The sequence below is a fragment of the Gouania willdenowi genome, chromosome 19, assembly GCF_900634775.1.
Source record: "Gouania willdenowi chromosome 19, fGouWil2.1, whole genome shotgun sequence".
Lineage (NCBI taxonomy): Eukaryota > Metazoa > Chordata > Actinopteri > Blenniiformes > Gobiesocidae > Gouania > Gouania willdenowi.
Window position 1 is genome coordinate 532,404 of NC_041062.1, and position 18,722 is coordinate 551,125.

At 39.0% G+C, this 18,722-nt stretch overlaps 3 protein-coding genes across 4 annotated transcripts; 1 reads left to right on the forward strand and 2 right to left on the reverse strand.

Annotated features, from left to right (window-relative positions):
- Nucleotides 1–1,448: 1,448 nt before the first annotated feature.
- scd (stearoyl-CoA desaturase (delta-9-desaturase)) lies at nt 1,449–7,690 on the reverse strand. The gene is made up of 6 exons (XM_028476987.1): nt 7,534–7,690; nt 7,119–7,354; nt 5,329–5,459; nt 4,821–5,026; nt 3,956–4,188; nt 1,449–3,313 (listed from the first exon to the last, which is right to left on the reverse strand). The coding sequence occupies exons 2-6, from the start codon at nt 7,330–7,332 to the stop codon at nt 3,114–3,116; spliced, it is 984 nt and encodes a 327-aa protein (XP_028332788.1). The 5' UTR covers nt 7,333–7,354; nt 7,534–7,690; the 3' UTR covers nt 1,449–3,113.
- Nucleotides 7,691–9,358: 1,668 nt separating this feature from the next.
- Nucleotides 9,359–15,299, forward strand: dnajb12b (DnaJ heat shock protein family (Hsp40) member B12b). 2 transcript variants are annotated; one of them, XM_028476082.1, is made up of 9 exons: nt 9,361–9,612; nt 10,549–10,726; nt 10,818–10,963; nt 11,041–11,214; nt 11,302–11,372; nt 13,290–13,399; nt 13,733–13,905; nt 13,998–14,126; nt 14,261–15,299. In XM_028476082.1, the coding sequence occupies exons 1-8, from the start codon at nt 9,369–9,371 to the stop codon at nt 14,117–14,119; spliced, it is 1,218 nt and encodes a 405-aa protein (XP_028331883.1). In that variant the 5' UTR covers nt 9,361–9,368; the 3' UTR covers nt 14,120–14,126; nt 14,261–15,299. The 2 variants fall into 2 exon arrangements, with proteins under 2 accessions (XP_028331884.1, XP_028331883.1); XM_028476083.1 differs by having other exon boundaries at nt 9,359–9,612; nt 13,998–15,299.
- Nucleotides 15,300–16,173: 874 nt separating this feature from the next.
- Nucleotides 16,174–18,431, reverse strand: ddit4 (DNA-damage-inducible transcript 4). Its single transcript, XM_028475711.1, is given in 7 exon segments — nt 16,174–16,854; nt 16,857–17,014; nt 17,017–17,203; nt 17,205–17,258; nt 17,260–17,331; nt 17,527–17,756; nt 18,275–18,431. Coding segments are annotated over 6 exon segments (711 nt in total). The 5' UTR covers nt 17,713–17,756; nt 18,275–18,431; the 3' UTR covers nt 16,174–16,800.
- Between the last annotated feature and the right edge of the window lie 291 nt (nt 18,432–18,722).

Below are 18,722 nucleotides of genomic sequence, written 5' to 3' on the forward strand. Positions count from 1 at the left end.
TTCTCCACATGTCAGCACATGCTGTCAAAGGTCAACACTTCAATAGTGCAATCATTATGAGACAGCAATGCATGCTTTGTTATTTCAATGAAATACATTTATTTATTTTATTGCTTAGTTGTGACCATCACCAGCCCCCCCTAAGGAAAGGTAAGAACCCCCCCCCCCTGCAACCGAGTAGCCCCCCAGACGCCCCTGAGATCCCAAGCCGAGAAGCAACCACAGCCCCCCACATACACACCCAAGAAAGCCCCAAGGAGCCGAGGACCCAGCGAACCCCGCCACCGATCCCAACCCCAAGGCCCCCCACCAACAAGCACCAAACCCCCTGAGTTGAGGGCCCAAAAAGCCCCCCGCCCGAGATCCCAATGGAGGAGCAAAGGCCAACGCCCAGTAGACGGCCAGAGTTGTGCCGAACAGACAGGCAGGGGGCGCCCGCTAGCCAGGGGGCCCAGAGCCAGCAGCGACCGGACCCCAGGCCAGAAGGAGCCTGAACAGAAGCAGCACCAGCAGCAGCCCCCCCAAGGACGACGACCACATCCCCAGCCACCAAGTGGACCCTGTAAATCACCCCACCGGCCCCCAGGCGCTCCGACCGAGCCCCCCAGATCACATCTCATTGATGCTGCCAGAGCAATGAGCCTTAGTTATTGTCAAAGCCTGGACCCCCCGCTAGGGCCCCAGCCAGACTGTCATACCGGTATAAGGCGCGCACAGCTCTGAGGTGGCAGAGTCTCAGGGCCCCGCCCAAGCAGGGGCCACCCCACGCTGCACCCGCAGGCATGCAACGGCGTGGCTCACGAGCGACTGACCAACGGCCGCCCCTCCCCCATCACCACCTGGACTTTCTGAACCAGACCTTCCAAGGTCATCATATCATCTGACTGTCAGAGTGAAAGCAAAGGTTTTATTTTGTCTACGCCTCCATCAGCCCCCCACCCGCCCCCCCTCCCCTCTTAGCCAAGATGTCCGCGGAGCGCCCAGAGAGGCTGCATGCCTGCGCCCCCCCAGCGGGTGGAATCCTCTCCCATTCTCCGCCCTGCTTCTGACTCCTAACACCCCTCCCCCAGGTTCAACCATTCATGTGGCGACCCACAGTTCTCCCGCTGCTGTTTCCCCACGTTATAAGTGATATTATGATTGTCTTTTCATGTTTTTCTTGCCCCCACGGAGCCCACCCCCCCCCGAGCCGACACGATTATTTATTGTTCCTGTAATTTTCCTACAAATAAGATGAGAATATCTTTTCCATGTCTAAATGTTTAATTCATAAGTTCATCTGAGATAAACTTTAATTTCATTCTAATTCAAAGTATTTTAAAAGCATTTTCTGGTGAAAACATGACACGATGTCAGTGTTAGCACAGAATAAAAATCCTTAGGTTATTAAATGTTTGCAGTAAAATAAAAAGACAAAGAGGAGAAATAAAAGGACCAACAACATTGTATTGATTTGTGAATATATTGAAAATATTGTGGATTTTATTTCAGAATAGAACACACTTCAGACGGGACATGTTCAGGTTGAAACTCACGCTTTCAGGTAAAAGTCAAAGTTGGCGCTCTGCATTGTGGGAGTGGCTCGCATGGCTTTGCTAATTAATGGAATGATGCTCAATTTATTTATTTGAAACATCACCTTTACCTTAATATACCGCGACCCCACACACTATCAAGACTTTTTATTGTCCTTCCATAAAAGTACATGTTTTGTTCATTAAAACCCACAACTTTTCCAAATGATTAGTTATTTGTTTAGAATTAACCAATATTCTTTATGTACATTGGGTTTTTCTTCATGCTACAATTTGCCTAAAATAACCATTAGAAATCAAACAATATTCACACGGTGCTTTGGCTGTAAACGTAGGATTCTTGTGTTGAACTGGTGGAGGAATGAATATAAGGCATTAGGTTGTTTCCTGATTCTTGGGAGAAAAAGAACTCGTGCTTCTGTTATAATTTTGTTTCTAAATAAATGAGGTTCTGGAAAGCAAAAAAAAAATCATCTGATTTTAAAATCATAAATGCACATTTTTGCACCTTTACATTTGGAAAAACAATCACCTGTGCTGGAAACCAAATATTAAGGCAGCGTTACGTCAAACATGTTTTAGTTCACACATTTTTAAAAGTGTCTTTTTACTCAAAACCAATTTAATAAATCTGTGCTGCATGTTTTTAGGACTTTATGAATGAAACAAAGCCAAAAGCCACTGATGCCCACAACGCTAAAAAAAAACATCCACAATCTTAAATTGTAAAGAAGATTAATTTTTTTTTCTTTTTCAAACGTTGGATGTTGACAACTGGCACAATCTTGGCACGATGATATATTTATAGGAATCACAACTTCGTAAAATGCTGCGGTTTCTTTGTAAAATAATTGTTGATAGTTTAACATTTAATGGCAGTCGACAAGATTCCATTTTAGAAAACCTGTCATTTGTGAAACAAAAGAGCCATTTAATTATTACACAAGCTAAATATAGCACACGTTTATCCATGAAGTGCTTTGATCTGGTGCAACAATCGCTACAACGCAGTACAGTGCAGTTAGGTTACACACCCACTGTGTGCTATTTTTCCATTAAATTTGGCATTTTTAACAAAAATAGAATTAAGAATAAACCTTGTTTCTAATCCTCACACATGCAAACTGGTAAAAACCTGCTGGAAATTGCAACAACAACAAAAGGCAACAGACTCCAAACAGCTGATGCTGCTTCACTTCCTGTTAATTCTGAACAATAACTGAGATATAGAAAAACTGCTCGGCGACATGAACGCACACTAACGTAGCAAAAACTGCAGAGGATGAAGCAGACAGAAAATATATGGACCACAGATAAGATAGTAATCATCTGCTTTTACCAGACCTCTGATTGGACAACACACATCAAGGCGAAAGAGCGTCGCAAAGCATTTGTTTTTTTTCTTTCTTTCCATTATGAATAATTCATTTAATTACAGCTACAAAAACCACAAAAACAAGCAGAATGTGGTCAAGGCCCTTATGAAGCTGACGGTTGTCCTCAAAGGATGAGAAATGTATAGCTGTCACATGACTTGTCGGTTGTTTCACTTCAAAGCCGACGTCAGTTGGTCCTCCGTTAGCCACTGCGGTGGTTGCTGTCGCCCGTGCGCTGTATCCGCGCCAAGATCAGCTCACGGGAAACCTTCTTGGGGTCCTTGGCCAGGCCCAAGAAGCACATGAAGTCGATGAAACACGTGGTAATGTTCAACTTGCAGCCAAACTCGCTGGTTGCGTAATCGTACGGGAATGTGTGGTGGTAGTTGTGGTATCCTTCACCTGTCAGACATAAATAGAATTATGACACTGATTGGTGAAATAAATCATTATTTATCTTATTAAAGTAGTAAGTTTATTAATAGTTTGACCACTTTTATTTACTGTACGAATAGTCTCGTATTAGAGCTGGGCAATATATTGAGATTCAAGATGTATCAAGTTTTCTGTTTAAGGTGATATATATCGCCTTATTAAAGTATATATGTATATTATAGCTTATTTTGTATTAAAATACAGCATGAAAATAGGGCAATATGGACCAAAACTCATAACTCAATATTTTTTCTTAAAATAGTGGTATACGATAAAAAATGTCCCACAGACACATTTATTAACGAACAAAATGTGCCACTTTTGGCTTTTTTTTTTAATCTAAGGGACAGTACGTGTGAGTGAGTTCTGTAGTATAAAATAAAATAAGCTAAAATATATATATATATATATATATATATATATATATTAAATTTGCAACAAATTATCTAAATGTATATTGTATATCGTAATTTTGAGAAAAAAAGACTGAGATATGAATTTTGGTCAATATTAAGCACTATTAACTATTAAATTCCTACCAGCTGTGAGTTAGCTTCTAACTCCGCCTTCTCGTTTCTATGGCGACAGTGGCAGTGTTGGTTTTCATACCTATGGCGCTGAAGGTGACGAACTTGTTCTCCCTGGGGTTGATGCTCTTGTCGTACGGCCTGTTTCCCCACATGTGAGCGGCGCTGTTGACCAGCCAGGTGGCGTTGAGCACCAGGGTGTACCTGAGCAGAGCAGGCAGGAAGTAGGCCACCCACAGGGACTCCCCCCACAGGTACCAAGGCACGAACATGGGGATGAAGAAGCACATGAGCAGCACAGACGGCTTGTAATACCTGCAGGAGAGAATCACGTCACTGGCAGCATTACAGGAAAGCTCTTAGTTTATCATTCCCAGATTAGATATTAGGGATGGGCAATATATCGTGATTCAAGATATATCCAGTTTTCTATTTTGGCGATATAGAAAGTTACAATATTGCCTTTATCGAGACATATCTAGACTTTTTTTTACTTGTTTTTATTTATACAATCACATCATACAAGTATTTAATATTATTTATAGAGTACAGTCAAACAGTGTGATATATATATATAATCTATATAGGCTATTTTGTATTAAAATTTCATCATACTTCTCAGAACACATAAAAAGCACATTTAGATGTATGCTAATTGTTTCCTAACCCAGACCTTCATCTAAACCAGCCACACTACAGAACTCACTCACACGTGCTGTCCCTTATAGAAGAAAAAGACTAAAGTGGAACATATTGTGCAGCTTTTGTTAATCAATGTGTCTGTGTGACGTTGTCACCTGCAAATTTAACCCAGAATTGTGTTTCTGGTCAAACTTTGAGTTAAAATCATATCTCATCATTTTGAGAAAAAATGTTGAGATATGAGTTTTGGTCTCAATCGCTCAGCCTTATTAAAATAGAAGAAACAAACTCCACGTGCCACCTACTTCCTCTGAAACATCACGACTTTGTCAGCCAGCAGGTCCTTGAGCTCCAGATTACGTCCCTTCTCGATGACGTCGGGGTGTTTCCGCACCAGGAGCCAGCCGATGTGAGCGAAGAAGAAGCCGCGCACGGCGTTGTGGGGGTCGGCGTCCGTCTCTGAATATTTGTGATGAACCCTGTGGTCTCGAGCCCATTCAAAGATGTCATTCTGTCGTTAGAGGTAAAAAGAAAAGTCAGCGTGGGATTAAGTGCATTCAGCGCAGACATGTTGTTAGCGTGTTTATTCAAAAATGTCTTCAATTTACGTAGATTTTTTTTGGGTTAATAACTTCAGGTTTGTTTCAAGGTTTGTTTTATCAGATTTTATTTCTAAAGCCTGGGAAAAAAAGACAGAAGCCATTATTCAAGTGTGCAACTTTATAATGTTATGAAATGTTAATGTAAACCACGGCTACTGTACTTTCTGGTATCTAAATATATTAAATCAATCAATGATATTAATAGGTTTACCTGAAACGCCATGGAGTTAGCGACGCAGAGGAAGATCCTTAAAGGTAGCGACGCCTTGTATGATCTGTGACTCCACAGGCGGTGAGCGCCTGCTGTGATTCCTAACGCACTGACTAGGAAACAAAATACAGCTGTGGAGAGAAAAACTCATCAATGCATCGTTTCAGTAAAACATCAGTGATACAAATAGTTTTTATTGTTCTCTGATGCTAAAATAGATTTAAACATCCTGTTAAGTTCTTTTGCATCATCACAATAAGACATAAACTCTGATTTGTGTCTGTTTGAGAACAAAATTGTAGCGTAATCACTTTCTGACAATGTCCAGTGATAGATGCTTTGATAATTCTGTAACATTTTCATCTCTTTACTATTACATTTGATTTGATTTTTTTGTTGACATATGCGTCTGTGCATTTGGTTGATTATTAATGAAACACTGATCTCATATATAATATGTTTAATATGCATATGAACTAATGAGTTATTTTTACTTTATTTTAAAATAAAATCAAACTATTAAAGCAAAGGGAGAAATCACATGTAAAAGTAGTGAACAAACCTTGCATTAACATGCATTCATTGCAAATATTAAATCATAATCTTCTTCTAAAACAAGTATGCTAAGCTAATTTTGAGATGCTATCCACGCTGGGAAAGAATCCAACAGCTAAGGTTGATGTACGGACGTTTTTCAACGAGACGTTCAAGGCTCCATTCATTACATAATATCTATTTAACAAATACAGTAGTCTAGTTTGTTCAAGGGGTTGCACTGATATTTAGTCTTGTATCATCAGAAGATAACAACTAAGCAAACCCTGTAGAACTTCCTCCACTGAGTAATTCTTCTCATATTCAACAGTTAATGCAATAAAAAAACAGAGATAATAATGAATCTATAAAGAATCAGGTTTAAATCATGTTTGTGCAGATTTAAGAATAATGTAAAGAATGTTGAATACTATTTGATGAATGCATATGATACATAATGTCCAAGTACACATGCAAAGACCTATCAGCCCCTTCAAAATAAAATCCACAGAAATCAATGCAGAAACAGGTTAATGTAGTGTTTTTATTTTTCATACTTACACCAACTAAAATAGTCTAGTTTGCACTGATATTTAGTCTCAAACTTATATAATCAGAAGATAACAACTATTGCCCCATGTTCTCCTTTGCTCATGTTATACATTATTTATTTGTTTTCAGGTTCGTCTAAACTCTTTCCTGTATCTCGTCCAAAATCAACCTTGAATTTAGGCCTTTTTAGTCATTTATTTCTGATGTTTGGTTTGTTTTAGAATTTGAACTTCACCTTTTTGTGTATTTTACTTTTTAAAGAGTTTTGCCCCAAATTATTATTGATGGATGAAAAATAAATCTATAATGTTAAAAGATAAACTGACAAATGTTTCTGTGTACCTCCTGAGAGGTGTTCACGTGCCCCTAGAGGTACACATACCCCAGTTTGGGAAACACTGCTGTAGAAATGAATTGTTCTCATATTCAACAGTTGCTGTAATAAAAACCACAAACCTATTGATAGAAAATGATAAACCTATAAAGAATCCTGCTGATAAATCATGTTAGTGCAGATTAAAGATGGTGTTACTTGAGAATAATACAAAGAATGTTATAGAATATTGTGAATAGTTGTTTTGCTGAGGATCAGGGTTGCCAGATTTGATGAATGCATATGATGAGCACACATGCAAAGCCCCTTCAAAATAAAATCCACAGAAGTCAATGCAGAAACAGGTTAATGTATGTTTGTTCATACTTACACCAGAGCAGGGTGAGGGATGAGGCAGATGGGATGAGAAAGATACCGTAAACGGCTCCCACGTGCAACAGAATCATGAGAATGACATTTTTCCACACGATGACCCGGGGGGGCTTGAGGCCCTCTTTCTCTTTGTATGTGTGATCAAACACATCTTCTGTGGTGGCCTGTGGACGAACATCAGACCTGTGCTTCAGCTCCTCCGCCTCCGTCATTGTGTCCGTCTTTAGTGATGCTCTGAGAAAGCACAGGAAGCTGTTAGCGAAACTGTTAGCAATGATTAGCAAAACAGAGGAAAACCGGTCAAAAACCAGCACGATGCGCTAATTTAGCAGATGCTACGTGCACAGCTACGTTGCGTAACGCTCATATAACACCTGTAGGAGCAACAACAAAAAAAAAGACAATATGCTCACCGAAGGATTGTGAATGTGTGAGTAGAAGAATGAAGCTTTTAAAGGTTGTGTTTGTCCGCTTTAGCTCAAAGTGTTTTAACCCAGAAAGGCAGAGGGACAGTGAGCTCCAGGAGCAGAGGTGCTGGATTGACCAATCACAGCACGGATGTCGCTTCAAACTCGCGCTCTGATTGGCTGGATCTTTATCTGCTGTTTGCCTTTTCATTCATTCTCCGGGGTGGACAGATGTATAAATGTACCTCCCTTAGTGAACATCTGCAGCTGTTGGTTTATTCTCCAGTAACCAGTTAGTTAGTAATTATGTTTCACACACACATGTTCATCTTTATTTAGCCATGAGTGAGTAGACAAACAGACGTGTTAGTGTACATGGTGTACGTCAGCAGATGACCACGCCCCCTTTAACAGTGCCCGCTCTGTCACGTTACTCAATTCTCACCATCGTCACATAATATCAGGAAATTAAAATCATCATCATGCACTTCCGGTAAACACTCACTCACATCCCAGGGCTAATGTATCTCATTAGTTTTTGTACAACTTGTTCCCAGAAATGCAACTCAAAAAGTTACATTTGTCAATGTCTCAAATCACTTGGCAAATGTCTTATATTACATGTTGTTCTTGTTCTTTAATGTTATTTTATTTAAGCTTTCAAACCTTAAAAATGTAGATTTGCTACTAAATTACCAAAAATTATCGAATACTAGTGCAATTTGTTTATTTATGCAAACCACATTTAAGAGAATACACAATTATTAAAAAAAACAACAAAAACAAAAAACATTAAAGGTTAATTACATATTCACACCACCTTCTTCTTGCTGTAAGGCAGATATCATACCCTCTAATAATGAGTTATTCACTCATATCACATGTTTTCAGACACAAATCAAACAGTTCACATGTGAATTATTTGCCCGTTTCTGAAACCTGCTTTTTGTCGCCACCTCGTGGATGTTTCACATTGTTGACGTTACAGTTAAAACCAAACTATTTTTCAACATCAACAATTAAGCTACAAAAAGACTCACATAGGCAGGGCCGGCCCAAGCCTTTATGGGGCCCTAAGCGACTTTCATTTGGGGGGGCTTACACTGAAGCACCAACGTTGATAGGTAAATGTTAAATCTAAATGTGACAGGTGAAATAGCACTTGTTTGCATAATTTTTATTTTTTATTTTTTTGTTACATTTTTTGTATCATTTTACATTTTACATTTTACATTTAGATTTAGATTTAACATTTAGCATTTAGATGTAACATTTAACATTTTGATTTGAAATTTACATTTACATTTAGATTTAGATTTCATATTTAACGTTTAAACTTAAAATGTAAATTTACGTTTTAACTTAAGATGTAAATTTACATTTAGATTTAACATTTAACATTTAGATTTATCATTTGCATTTTATTTTTACCCCACAACCCTGAAAACAGGAACAAACGGCTCAGAAAATTAATGGATGGATTATATTTTTACGAGAAAAAAATATATATATCATAAATTTCACATTTATTGCTGTAAATTTGGTCAAAAGTAACGTAAAAAAAAAATCACGTATGAGTTTTAAATGAGGTTTGTTGCTAAAGGTTGCAAAAAAGATGTAGTTTATTTTAGCATAATCTACAGGAGTGACTACACGAAGCTCTGTCAGAAACGACTATATGTCTATTATATCCAGTGTTAGTTAAACATGTGAATTATTTGTCTATTTCTGAAACCTGCTTTTTGTCGCCACCTCGTGGATGTTTCACATTGTTGACGTCACATTTCATAGTTAAAGCCAAACTATTTTTCAACATCAACGATATAACTGCAAAAAGACACATGTATAATGCATTTTTAAAACCAGCTGAAACACCCACTCATTTGTTTTTGTGTTTTTTCATCCTCGTCGTGACGTCATCATCAAGCGTCTTCATTCAAGCTGCTGCTGCAATGGAAGTAAACAGGGACGAAGCGGAGCGCTGCATTGACATCGCGACCGCAGCGTTGACTGAGAACCAGCCGGAGAAGGCCCAGAGGTTCTTGGAGAAAGCTCAGAGACTCTTTCCGACAGAGAAAGCGAGAGGTGAGTTTACACATGAAGGGTATCAGACAGTAGGGGAAGAGCTTGAGCATCAGCATCAGCATCAGCATCATCAGCATCAGCGGCCTGAGCTATTAGCGTCCAAGCTAACTGTTCCTGTTCCACCAGTGAAATCACTGCTTAGATATTCACTCATCACACGTTTAAGGAATCTTTACAACTTGCCACCAAGAAAACAAAAAGTCTAAATTATTATGATGCAAAGAAGTTGACATAGAGGGTTTTCACTGCGTGTCATCAAACCGGAAGTGGCCATATTGGAGGTACTCAGCAGGTAAACAAAGCAGATTCCAAACGTGGAACTAAAGGAAATGGTGAATTATTTTATCTGTATCAATCAGTCAGAGCATGAAAAACATTTAGAGTTTTATAAACTGTTAAAAGTTAGAATAAATCATAGAGAACAATGTCAACAGTTATCAGAGGAAAGGAGGAGCTAGTGGTTAGTGAAGCTAAACCAGGATCTACGAGGCAAACATCTGGACAACATCTGAATGTGTTCGTCCTATTTCTTGTCAGGTTAGAGAATTGTTGATATCAGCAGCTCTGAACTCATTTTATAGTGTGATGATAATAATATAATTCATAATTGACTTAATATAATCACATTTAATAACCTGCTACAGTAGCAACACAGATGTTAAAATGTAGAGCTAAAATGTAGAGCTGTATTTCTCATTGTATTCCAGGTCAAAGGTCAGACCTTTATCTAAATGATGATCCAGATTGGGTTACTAAACTTAGTGTTGGAGAGTCAAAAAATAGCCACAAATTTGCTGTAATCACTTAGTATTACCATAGACATGTAAATTATACTTTCTGATGTTGTTATAACTTTAAAATGTGTCCATTGTGCCTTTAAAAGTGTTATTGACTGTTTCCTTTCGAGAGTTTAAAGATGTTTTTAATGTCACTTAGTGCTGCTGGAGCTGATAGTGAAGAATGGATTTAGTCCCAGACAAGGCGACCACAAACACCACAGCAGGGTCTCCGATTTCCATCAGCGGCAGAAAACAAGTGGCGATAACAGACCTAGAGACAATTCTTCAGAAATCCCCAAATCCTACACAGAGGATCAGCTCGAAGCAGTGGAAAGGTACAGGAAATGTAAATGATTATTTCAGTTATTTTAAGCTCTTTTTACACAGGATTGTATTACAGTATATTATCATCATTTCTCTCTACAGGATAGAGAGATGCAAAGACTTTTATGAAATTCTTGGCGTTCAGAAAGATGCTTCTGAAGAGGAGCTGAAAAGGTCCTACAGGAAACTTGCTTTAAAATTCCATCCTGATAAAAATCAGGCTCCGGGTGCAACAGAAGCATTCAAAGGTCAACTGACCATCATGTCACACAGAAACATGTTAATATGTCATTTAAAAAATGAATGTTTTTTTTTATCCCAATAGCTATTGGTAATGCCTATGCTGTTCTGAGTAACGTCAACAAGAGAAGGCAGTATGATGAGTGTGGGGAGGAAAGGAGGCATCCGTCACGACACAGGCAGAACGATGGGAACTTTGAGCCGGATATTTCTCCTGAGGACCTCTTCAATATGTTCTTTGGAGGAGGTTACCCTGCAAGTCAGTGTCATGTCATAAAAGTACATTCATTCATGCATTATAGCTATAGAATGTTCATTGACTGGTGATTGTTTACCAATAATCCAGGTAATGCTCACGTGTATACGAATGGGCAGCGTTACCAAAGGCGAGAGAGAAGAGAGCGACAGCAGCGAGATGTAAGTTTGATGACCTGCTGATACAGTAGCACACACATGTATGTACTCCCAGCCTAAAGTAAAGGCTGTGTTCCAAATTACACACTAACATACTAAGTCTGACGTCAAAATAAGTATATAGAGCATTCACATTACAGGGGCGTCAAACTCATTTTAGTTCAAGGGCCAAATATGGACCAGTGTGACCACACGTGGGCCGCAGGTTTCAGGTTGGAAAACGAACAATTTCAACATTAATGTGCCCAAGTTTGGGCTTCCACTTATAAATAGGACATTAAGTATGAAAGGCATCAACAATGTCTTAGCAATATATATATATATATATATATATATATGTTTTTTTTTTTTTTTTTTTTTTTTTTTTTTTTTTTTTTTATATATATAATTTTTATTCAATTGGGGAGATTTTGTGGAAGAATTTAAAATGTTCAGTTCTTTCAACAACAATTTACAACTGAATGATTCGATAATTTACTCAATGATTCATGTTTTCTGTCATTTTCACTTTCTCCTGCGGGGCCGAATCAGATGCTCTGAAGGGCCAGATTTGACCCCCGGGCCTTGACTTTGACACTTGCATTAGATAGTATGAAAAGACTGAGTATGTGAGAAATACCAGGACGTATACTATATGAGGACATTTCTTAAGTATGCACAGTGGGCACACTAGTCATACTAAACCGTCCCATGATGCATTGCGAGCAGAATGTAAAATGGTCCTGGGACCAGCTTCAACACAAAAATCAAACCTTTTTTTAAAAAGAAAAGCATATCTTCTTGTTGTCCATTAGTTTTTAACTCATTTGTAAATAGGGCTCTTATTTTGAAGTGAACAGGAAGTTTAGTCAGTAGCACAATAGCAAAAATGAATGAAATATGTCTACGTGAGTTTTATGGAACAAATGAGCACATGTTGATATTCTACTTGGTCACTTTCTCACTTCAAAAGTTTTCAAAACTTTCAAAATAAAGGTGGAGAATCAACAGAGATATTTAACCTCAGTGTGAACAAGGTTTTTAACGCTGTACGTTCCAAATGCATCTTGGGAAACTTAGAAGTATAATTCAGTGGGAACGCTCACCATCCTAACCATACTATAGTATATACTACACAGTACATACTCATTTAGTTTGTAGTGTATAGTACAGAGTGTGTCATTTTGAACACAGCCAAAGTTTCACAATTGACCTTTCGCAAAAGCCCCGCCTCCCTTATTTACTTTTGTGATGTCTGTCATGTTCCTGAGTTGGTCCCGTTTGTAATGGCTGGGAGAAGTCTACCAGTGCATGTTAGTGACTTTTTTTGGAGCAATACTTGTGCGATATCCTCCAAATCCAGGCCAAATGGTTTACAATATGCTGTGGAGGGAAATGTTCAACATATTAAATAAACAACAAAGGAAGCGAAAGAAGAAAAACCCTGTGATCTTTACCTCAAATGCAATGATGCTCCTGCACTGCTGGGTAAGTTTTCTTATATTATATTGTTCATATCCTCCTTAAGCTGTAAGAGCGTTACCACAGCTAATGGGGATCTGTTACATTAGCTAGCTAGTTGAACCTACAGGTGACCCAAGGCTAATAACATTGCAGCTTTTAACGCTGCTACGTGCTAACACGACTCTCCCATCCAAACTCTGGGGTACCTGGTATCCATTGTGCCTGCTCTGAGCGTGTCGGAACCAGTTTACATAGTAACGGGTGCTCGGACGTATGATTGGACAATGACTGTTTGTGGGCAGGGTTTTGCGAAAGATCAATTGAGCTGAGTCATTGATTTTCTAGCGTTCCAACAATTTTTTAATTTTATTATTAACCAGAAGGTGGCGACATTTAGCCAGTTAAGATTGTCGAGGTGATTTTTTTGTTCTTTTGTGAGATCTTGACACAGTCTTTGTTGTTGTTGCTGTGTTGCAGGGAGGTCTTGCTCTCTTTGTGCAGGTCATGCCCATCCTCATCCTGGTTATTGTGTCAGCTCTAAGTCAGATAATGGTCAACCACCCCTCCTACAGCCTCAGCTTCAGGCCGTGAGTGTGGTTATTCCAATCTAAACATCTATATATCTATTAGATGGATTTGTGTAACAGCTGATATCAGCATTCTTGTACATTTGGTTTGAGTTTTCTTTTGTTTCATCTTGAAAGAACATTTTCATGCTGCGTGGCCCACTTTGGTTAATTCCCAGACTTCCCCCTGTGTCTGTTTGCTCACTCCTCATGCTGACAGCCTTTGTGCTGCAGATGCACTTCTGTTGTTTTTGATACGTTATCTGCTGAGTCACATTCACAAAGACAAACAATGCTAGAGCTCTCATCTTCTGTCTTATGGTGTCTCTCCCACACGCTCGTATCTTGCTGCAGGTCAGCAGGTTACTCACACAAGAGGCTGACGGAGAACCTGAAGGTGCCATATTATGTGGGGGAGCAGTTCTCCAATGAGTTCCATGGTGTGAATCTGAAAAACGTGGAGCGAGCCGTGGAGGATGACTACATATCCAACCTACGCAATAACTGCTGGAAGGAGAAACAACAAAGTGTGTTGGACAGAGGAAAAAATAGTAAAAAATTACTGTACTGGCTGATTTTTACGGTATATGTTTGTTGTTGTTTCTCTGTTTTTCTGCAGAAGAGGGTATGCTGTATAGAGCTCGTTATTTCGGAGACTCTGATCTGTACCAAAGAGCACAGAGGGCCCGCACACCAAGCTGCGCCAAGCTGTCCGAGATCACAGCTTTGTTACACGGTTAAAACAAAGGTGATGCAAACCTTAAACGCAAAGTCATCAAACCAGGGCAGATTTTCATGCCTTGATTTCTTCCTGTTTTCATGATGTGAATGCTGTGTTCCACTTAACAAAGTCAAATATCTTATTTTCTTCTTGTTTCCCAGATTCTTCAAAGGAAGCCATTTTTAACGTGATAAGCTGTTAAACACAACGTTCCCTTATGACACACGTGTCAAACTCATAGCCCGGGGGCCAAATCCGGCCCTTTGGAGCATCCAATTTGGCCCACAGGAGAAAGTAAAAAATTACAGAAAAAACGTGAATCATTGTTCAAATGAAAGTCAACACTCCTGCTGCTCATATCACATGATTACAGTCTTTTTTAATGTTAAACAATTGAAAACACTCAAACTTCTTGCAAAATCCTTCAATTTCTTTAATAATTTTTCCCTTAATTAAATAAAAATTGGTCTCAAAATGTATGAAATTTAAAGTAAAGATCATCCTGGAACTGATATCTGTAACTTATTGCTTGGATATTGTTGGTTTCTTAAATATTTGGTATTTTATGTAAATGTAGAAGTGCAAACTAGGGCACAATAATGTTGAAATTACTTGTTTTCCTGCATCATTTCTGTGGCCCACTTGAGATCAAACTGCTCCGTATTTGGCCCCTGAACTTAAATGAGTTTGACACTCCTGCCTTATGATAAGCTCAGCTCAAAGAACCTCAAGACGCCGCTTTTTAAAAATCTGAAGTCACTGTATTTATAGGTTTTATTCACAGCCATGCTGATGTGACTGTGTAGCACAGACACTACACAAATGTTTCCTCTTTCTTTTCATGCAAAAATCCGATCTGTGTGAAAGCAGATCTGTCTTTAAATGCACCTTCTCAGTCTATGCAGGAAAATTGTGAAACCTCTGAACACACACATCATGTGGATTGTCCTTGTCATGTTACCTCCTCGTGTACTAATGAAAACCATAAAGAAGGTTTGACTTACAATGGACATGTGCCTACCCACAACGTGGGGCTTGAACAGGTTCTTCTTTGTCATGGAGAGAAAAGCCATCACTAGTGTGCAGCTTTTCCCCTGTCTTTTTATTTTTGTCTGACTGTTTAAGAAATAGATGATCACTACTAATCTTGCTCACCTTTGTCCACCTCGCTTTGTTCCCAATAAAAACACAAATAAATCATGTAACGTGTGGATTGTGACTCATTGCTCACAGCAGAGCACGACCAGTGTAGGCTGAGGTCAAATCTGTTGATTGTTGCATCAAGTTTGCAGGTTGTGAAAACATGGCTGAGTGCATGTTCATATTTTAGGAGACGTGCTGCATGTGCTCAGGAGGAAGAACAGTATCACATTCCTTCGCTGCAAATAGATGTACTTTGGCAAATGTTGTTGGTTGAATGCGCCTCAACTCAGGTTTGGAAACCATTCAGTTGCAACATCAGAATATTAACACTGTGGTTTATGTGTCCGTTTGTAGAATTTTATACACATTATTTCACAGGATATGTACTGCTGTAATGTCATGTGTTTGGAGTAAACTGACAACATGCAAACTGCTAAAAGTGTCCCCAATCCAATTATATCGGTTTGATATTAGCTTAAAAAATAAAAGTGTTAAAATATATCAGCTTTCATCTAAACTGACATAATATATATTGTTTTTATTGGATTTATTGAGGTTATTTTTCAGAGTCTTGTAATTCATGTATTTTATTCAATTGTAGAATATACATATGTTTAAAGTCAAATGTTTGTGGTTAGTAATAAAATACCTACTGTTCTATGTTTGAGTAATATCTATTGATCAAGAATTTTCTAACCTTCCACATTGGAAAATAAGTAATAAATGTATGTTTGATTTGTGCTGATATCACATCAAATTAATGCTGTATATATACAGTATATATATATATATATATATATATATATATACACATCACATTGTGTGTAGTTATATATAAACTACACACAATGTGACATGGGTTTGGACAACACAGTATTTTTGATCACGGAGTTCCCATTGAATAACATTAAAAGAAGAGAGAAGGCTACTGTTTTAAATATTTTATAAAATAATAATTTATTTGCCATCATGAAAGTACAAAACAGTGCAATGTTAATGAGCATTTGAATATCAAACAAAGTGGAAAGCAAGGACTGAACTACATAAACATTGGAAGAAAGCTTGTGTTGGTACATTTGGCCACATGTTCAGTGTGTGGATGAAATCCAACAGCAGTAAAGGAATCAATGATGTACATTAACGTTAAGCTTTTGTGTCTGAGACACAAACAAAGGTCCCAGGTTTGCTTTCTTCATGAATAGTTCAGTAAGTTTGTTGTGTCCAACACAAATGGAATATTCTTCAAAAAAATAATAAACACAATGGTTCAAATAAGTATAAATCAGAAACAAAAACAAATAGCTGCCGATGTATGGTTTCCATAGAAACTGAGGTACACGTTTGAATACTTGCAATGTGCCTATAGACCAGATATAGCATGATGGTTACACAATTAGAATATCTGAATGTCGGCAAACAACACCTGCTCAAAGTACCGGTAAACCTCATTTCCCTTACAGTAGGAACAATAGGCTTCATTGTGGTAAAGTCCAACATGGTATACACTAAGTTAGACTGTTAAGGCCCTTCTGTGAGCTTCTCCTCTCATCGTCCCATTTCAGCACTCCTCAACCAGCTGCTCCTCAGAACAATAGAGTTTCTTCTTAATCACCCCTGAAGCCGGGTGCTGAGTTTGATCGCTTGCCTCACTGCAGGAGTGGAGGTCGACTTGGGGCTAAAGAGTCCTTGGATTTTAGGCCACAGACCACCTGACTCTAGCCTTAACACCAGAGTCAGCTGAAACGTGGGTACGAGGTAGGGGTCCACAGAAGCTGTCCCATACTCTCACAGGCGGTCTCTTGCTCCACGCAGAGGTCAATCAAAGCCCCTCTTAAGCCACAGGGCTCGCTAGCTGCCAGGTGGAGGAGCTCCTGTCCAATGTGCTCCAGAAGTTTTTCAGGAATGAGCAGTTTGGTGCACCTCAGGGCACAGTCCGAGTCTTTGGCTTCTCTAAGGCCTTCTCGCAATAAGGTCCACTACTTCTTTCAGGATGGTCTCTTCCATTGGGTCATAGAAACAAGTCGTCATTAGAGGGACACAGATCATTGAAGACGTCTGATCCTGCAGAAAACACAAGGTGGGTTAGATTCTATAATATGGAACGAGAGCGTTCATCATTTTAACTCAGGGGCCAAATACGGAGCAGTTTGATCTTAAGTGGGTCACAGATTTTATGCACATTAATATGCTATAGTTTGTACGTATACGTGAAATACAAAATATGTCATAAACCGACCATATCCACGCTATTAGTGACAGATATTAGTCCCAGCTGTTGCCTCACCGTTTCAGAGAGATCACTCCTGCTGCCATGGTTGGACTCTGACTCGATGCTGTTGCTGTGGGCAGAGGAGCTGAAATCAGCCAGTCTTTGGACCAGTTTACTCCAGGACAGTCTTCTGGGACTTCCATCCTCTGGAGAAGAAGGAGGTGAGCTGCCCGTGTCGGTGGATGTAAAGAGATCAGGCATGGTTAGTTGGTAGTCCTTCTCTGGAGCTGTCAGACCTTCAGCTGCTGAGGAGGAAACAAAGACACACACGTATATATAAGCACTCAGATCCTCTCAGAACGATCACAATCAGAAAGACTTTATTGATCCCTGGGGGAAATTACAAATGAAAAGAATAAAGAAGCCTCGCTTCTGTCAGTCTGCCCCAGGGCAACTGTGGCTACAATAGTAGCTTACCACCATCATGTGTGGAATGAACGAATAATGCACATTAATGTAAAGCGCTATGAAAGTGTCTATGAAAAAACGCTGTATAAAATCCAATGTATAATTATAATTATTATTAAACACTAAACAAAGAAAGAAAACAAGTGCACACAAGTAGAAAAAATAATATAGAATAAAATAATACTAATATGCATACAATGCATTCAACATTAAAAGTAAAAACATTATAAAACAGTTAGTTTAGCAGCAAAAATGTTTGGTTTTTTTCCTCCGTTTAGCACAAAGTAAAAAGCTTCTCACAGAACAAATCAGGTTTAAAGTTCATACAATTGATCAATAACAGCAGCATACTTACAGAATGATGGAAAACCACGTTGTTAAAGAGAGTTGTCGCAGTTTGAGAGGAATTATTGATCAGTTATTGTCTGTAAATGGGAGCGACTTGTCTTTCTCTCACAGCTGCCAAAGCTCTGCAGTCTGTCCTGCAACAAAGTATATATAGCAGGGCTCCGGAGCCACGCCCCCTTCAGTGGTGGGAGCCAATCAAAAAGAGAGGCACGCCAGCAGAGCTGATTCCTGCCCTGGTAACATGCAGACAAACACGGGGGGAGGGGGTGGAGGGGAGGGGGGCATCTACATGAAACATGTCTAGGCTTGTGTGTATTCCTTTGTTTCACATGTTCACTTTACAAATTCATACATTTGGCTCATGTTAATGCTTTGCGTGTAGAACGATGATTCTTTAACAGACAAACATGGCCATGCAATAGTGACTCGGAATGGTTTCAGTGTTGCAGTGCACA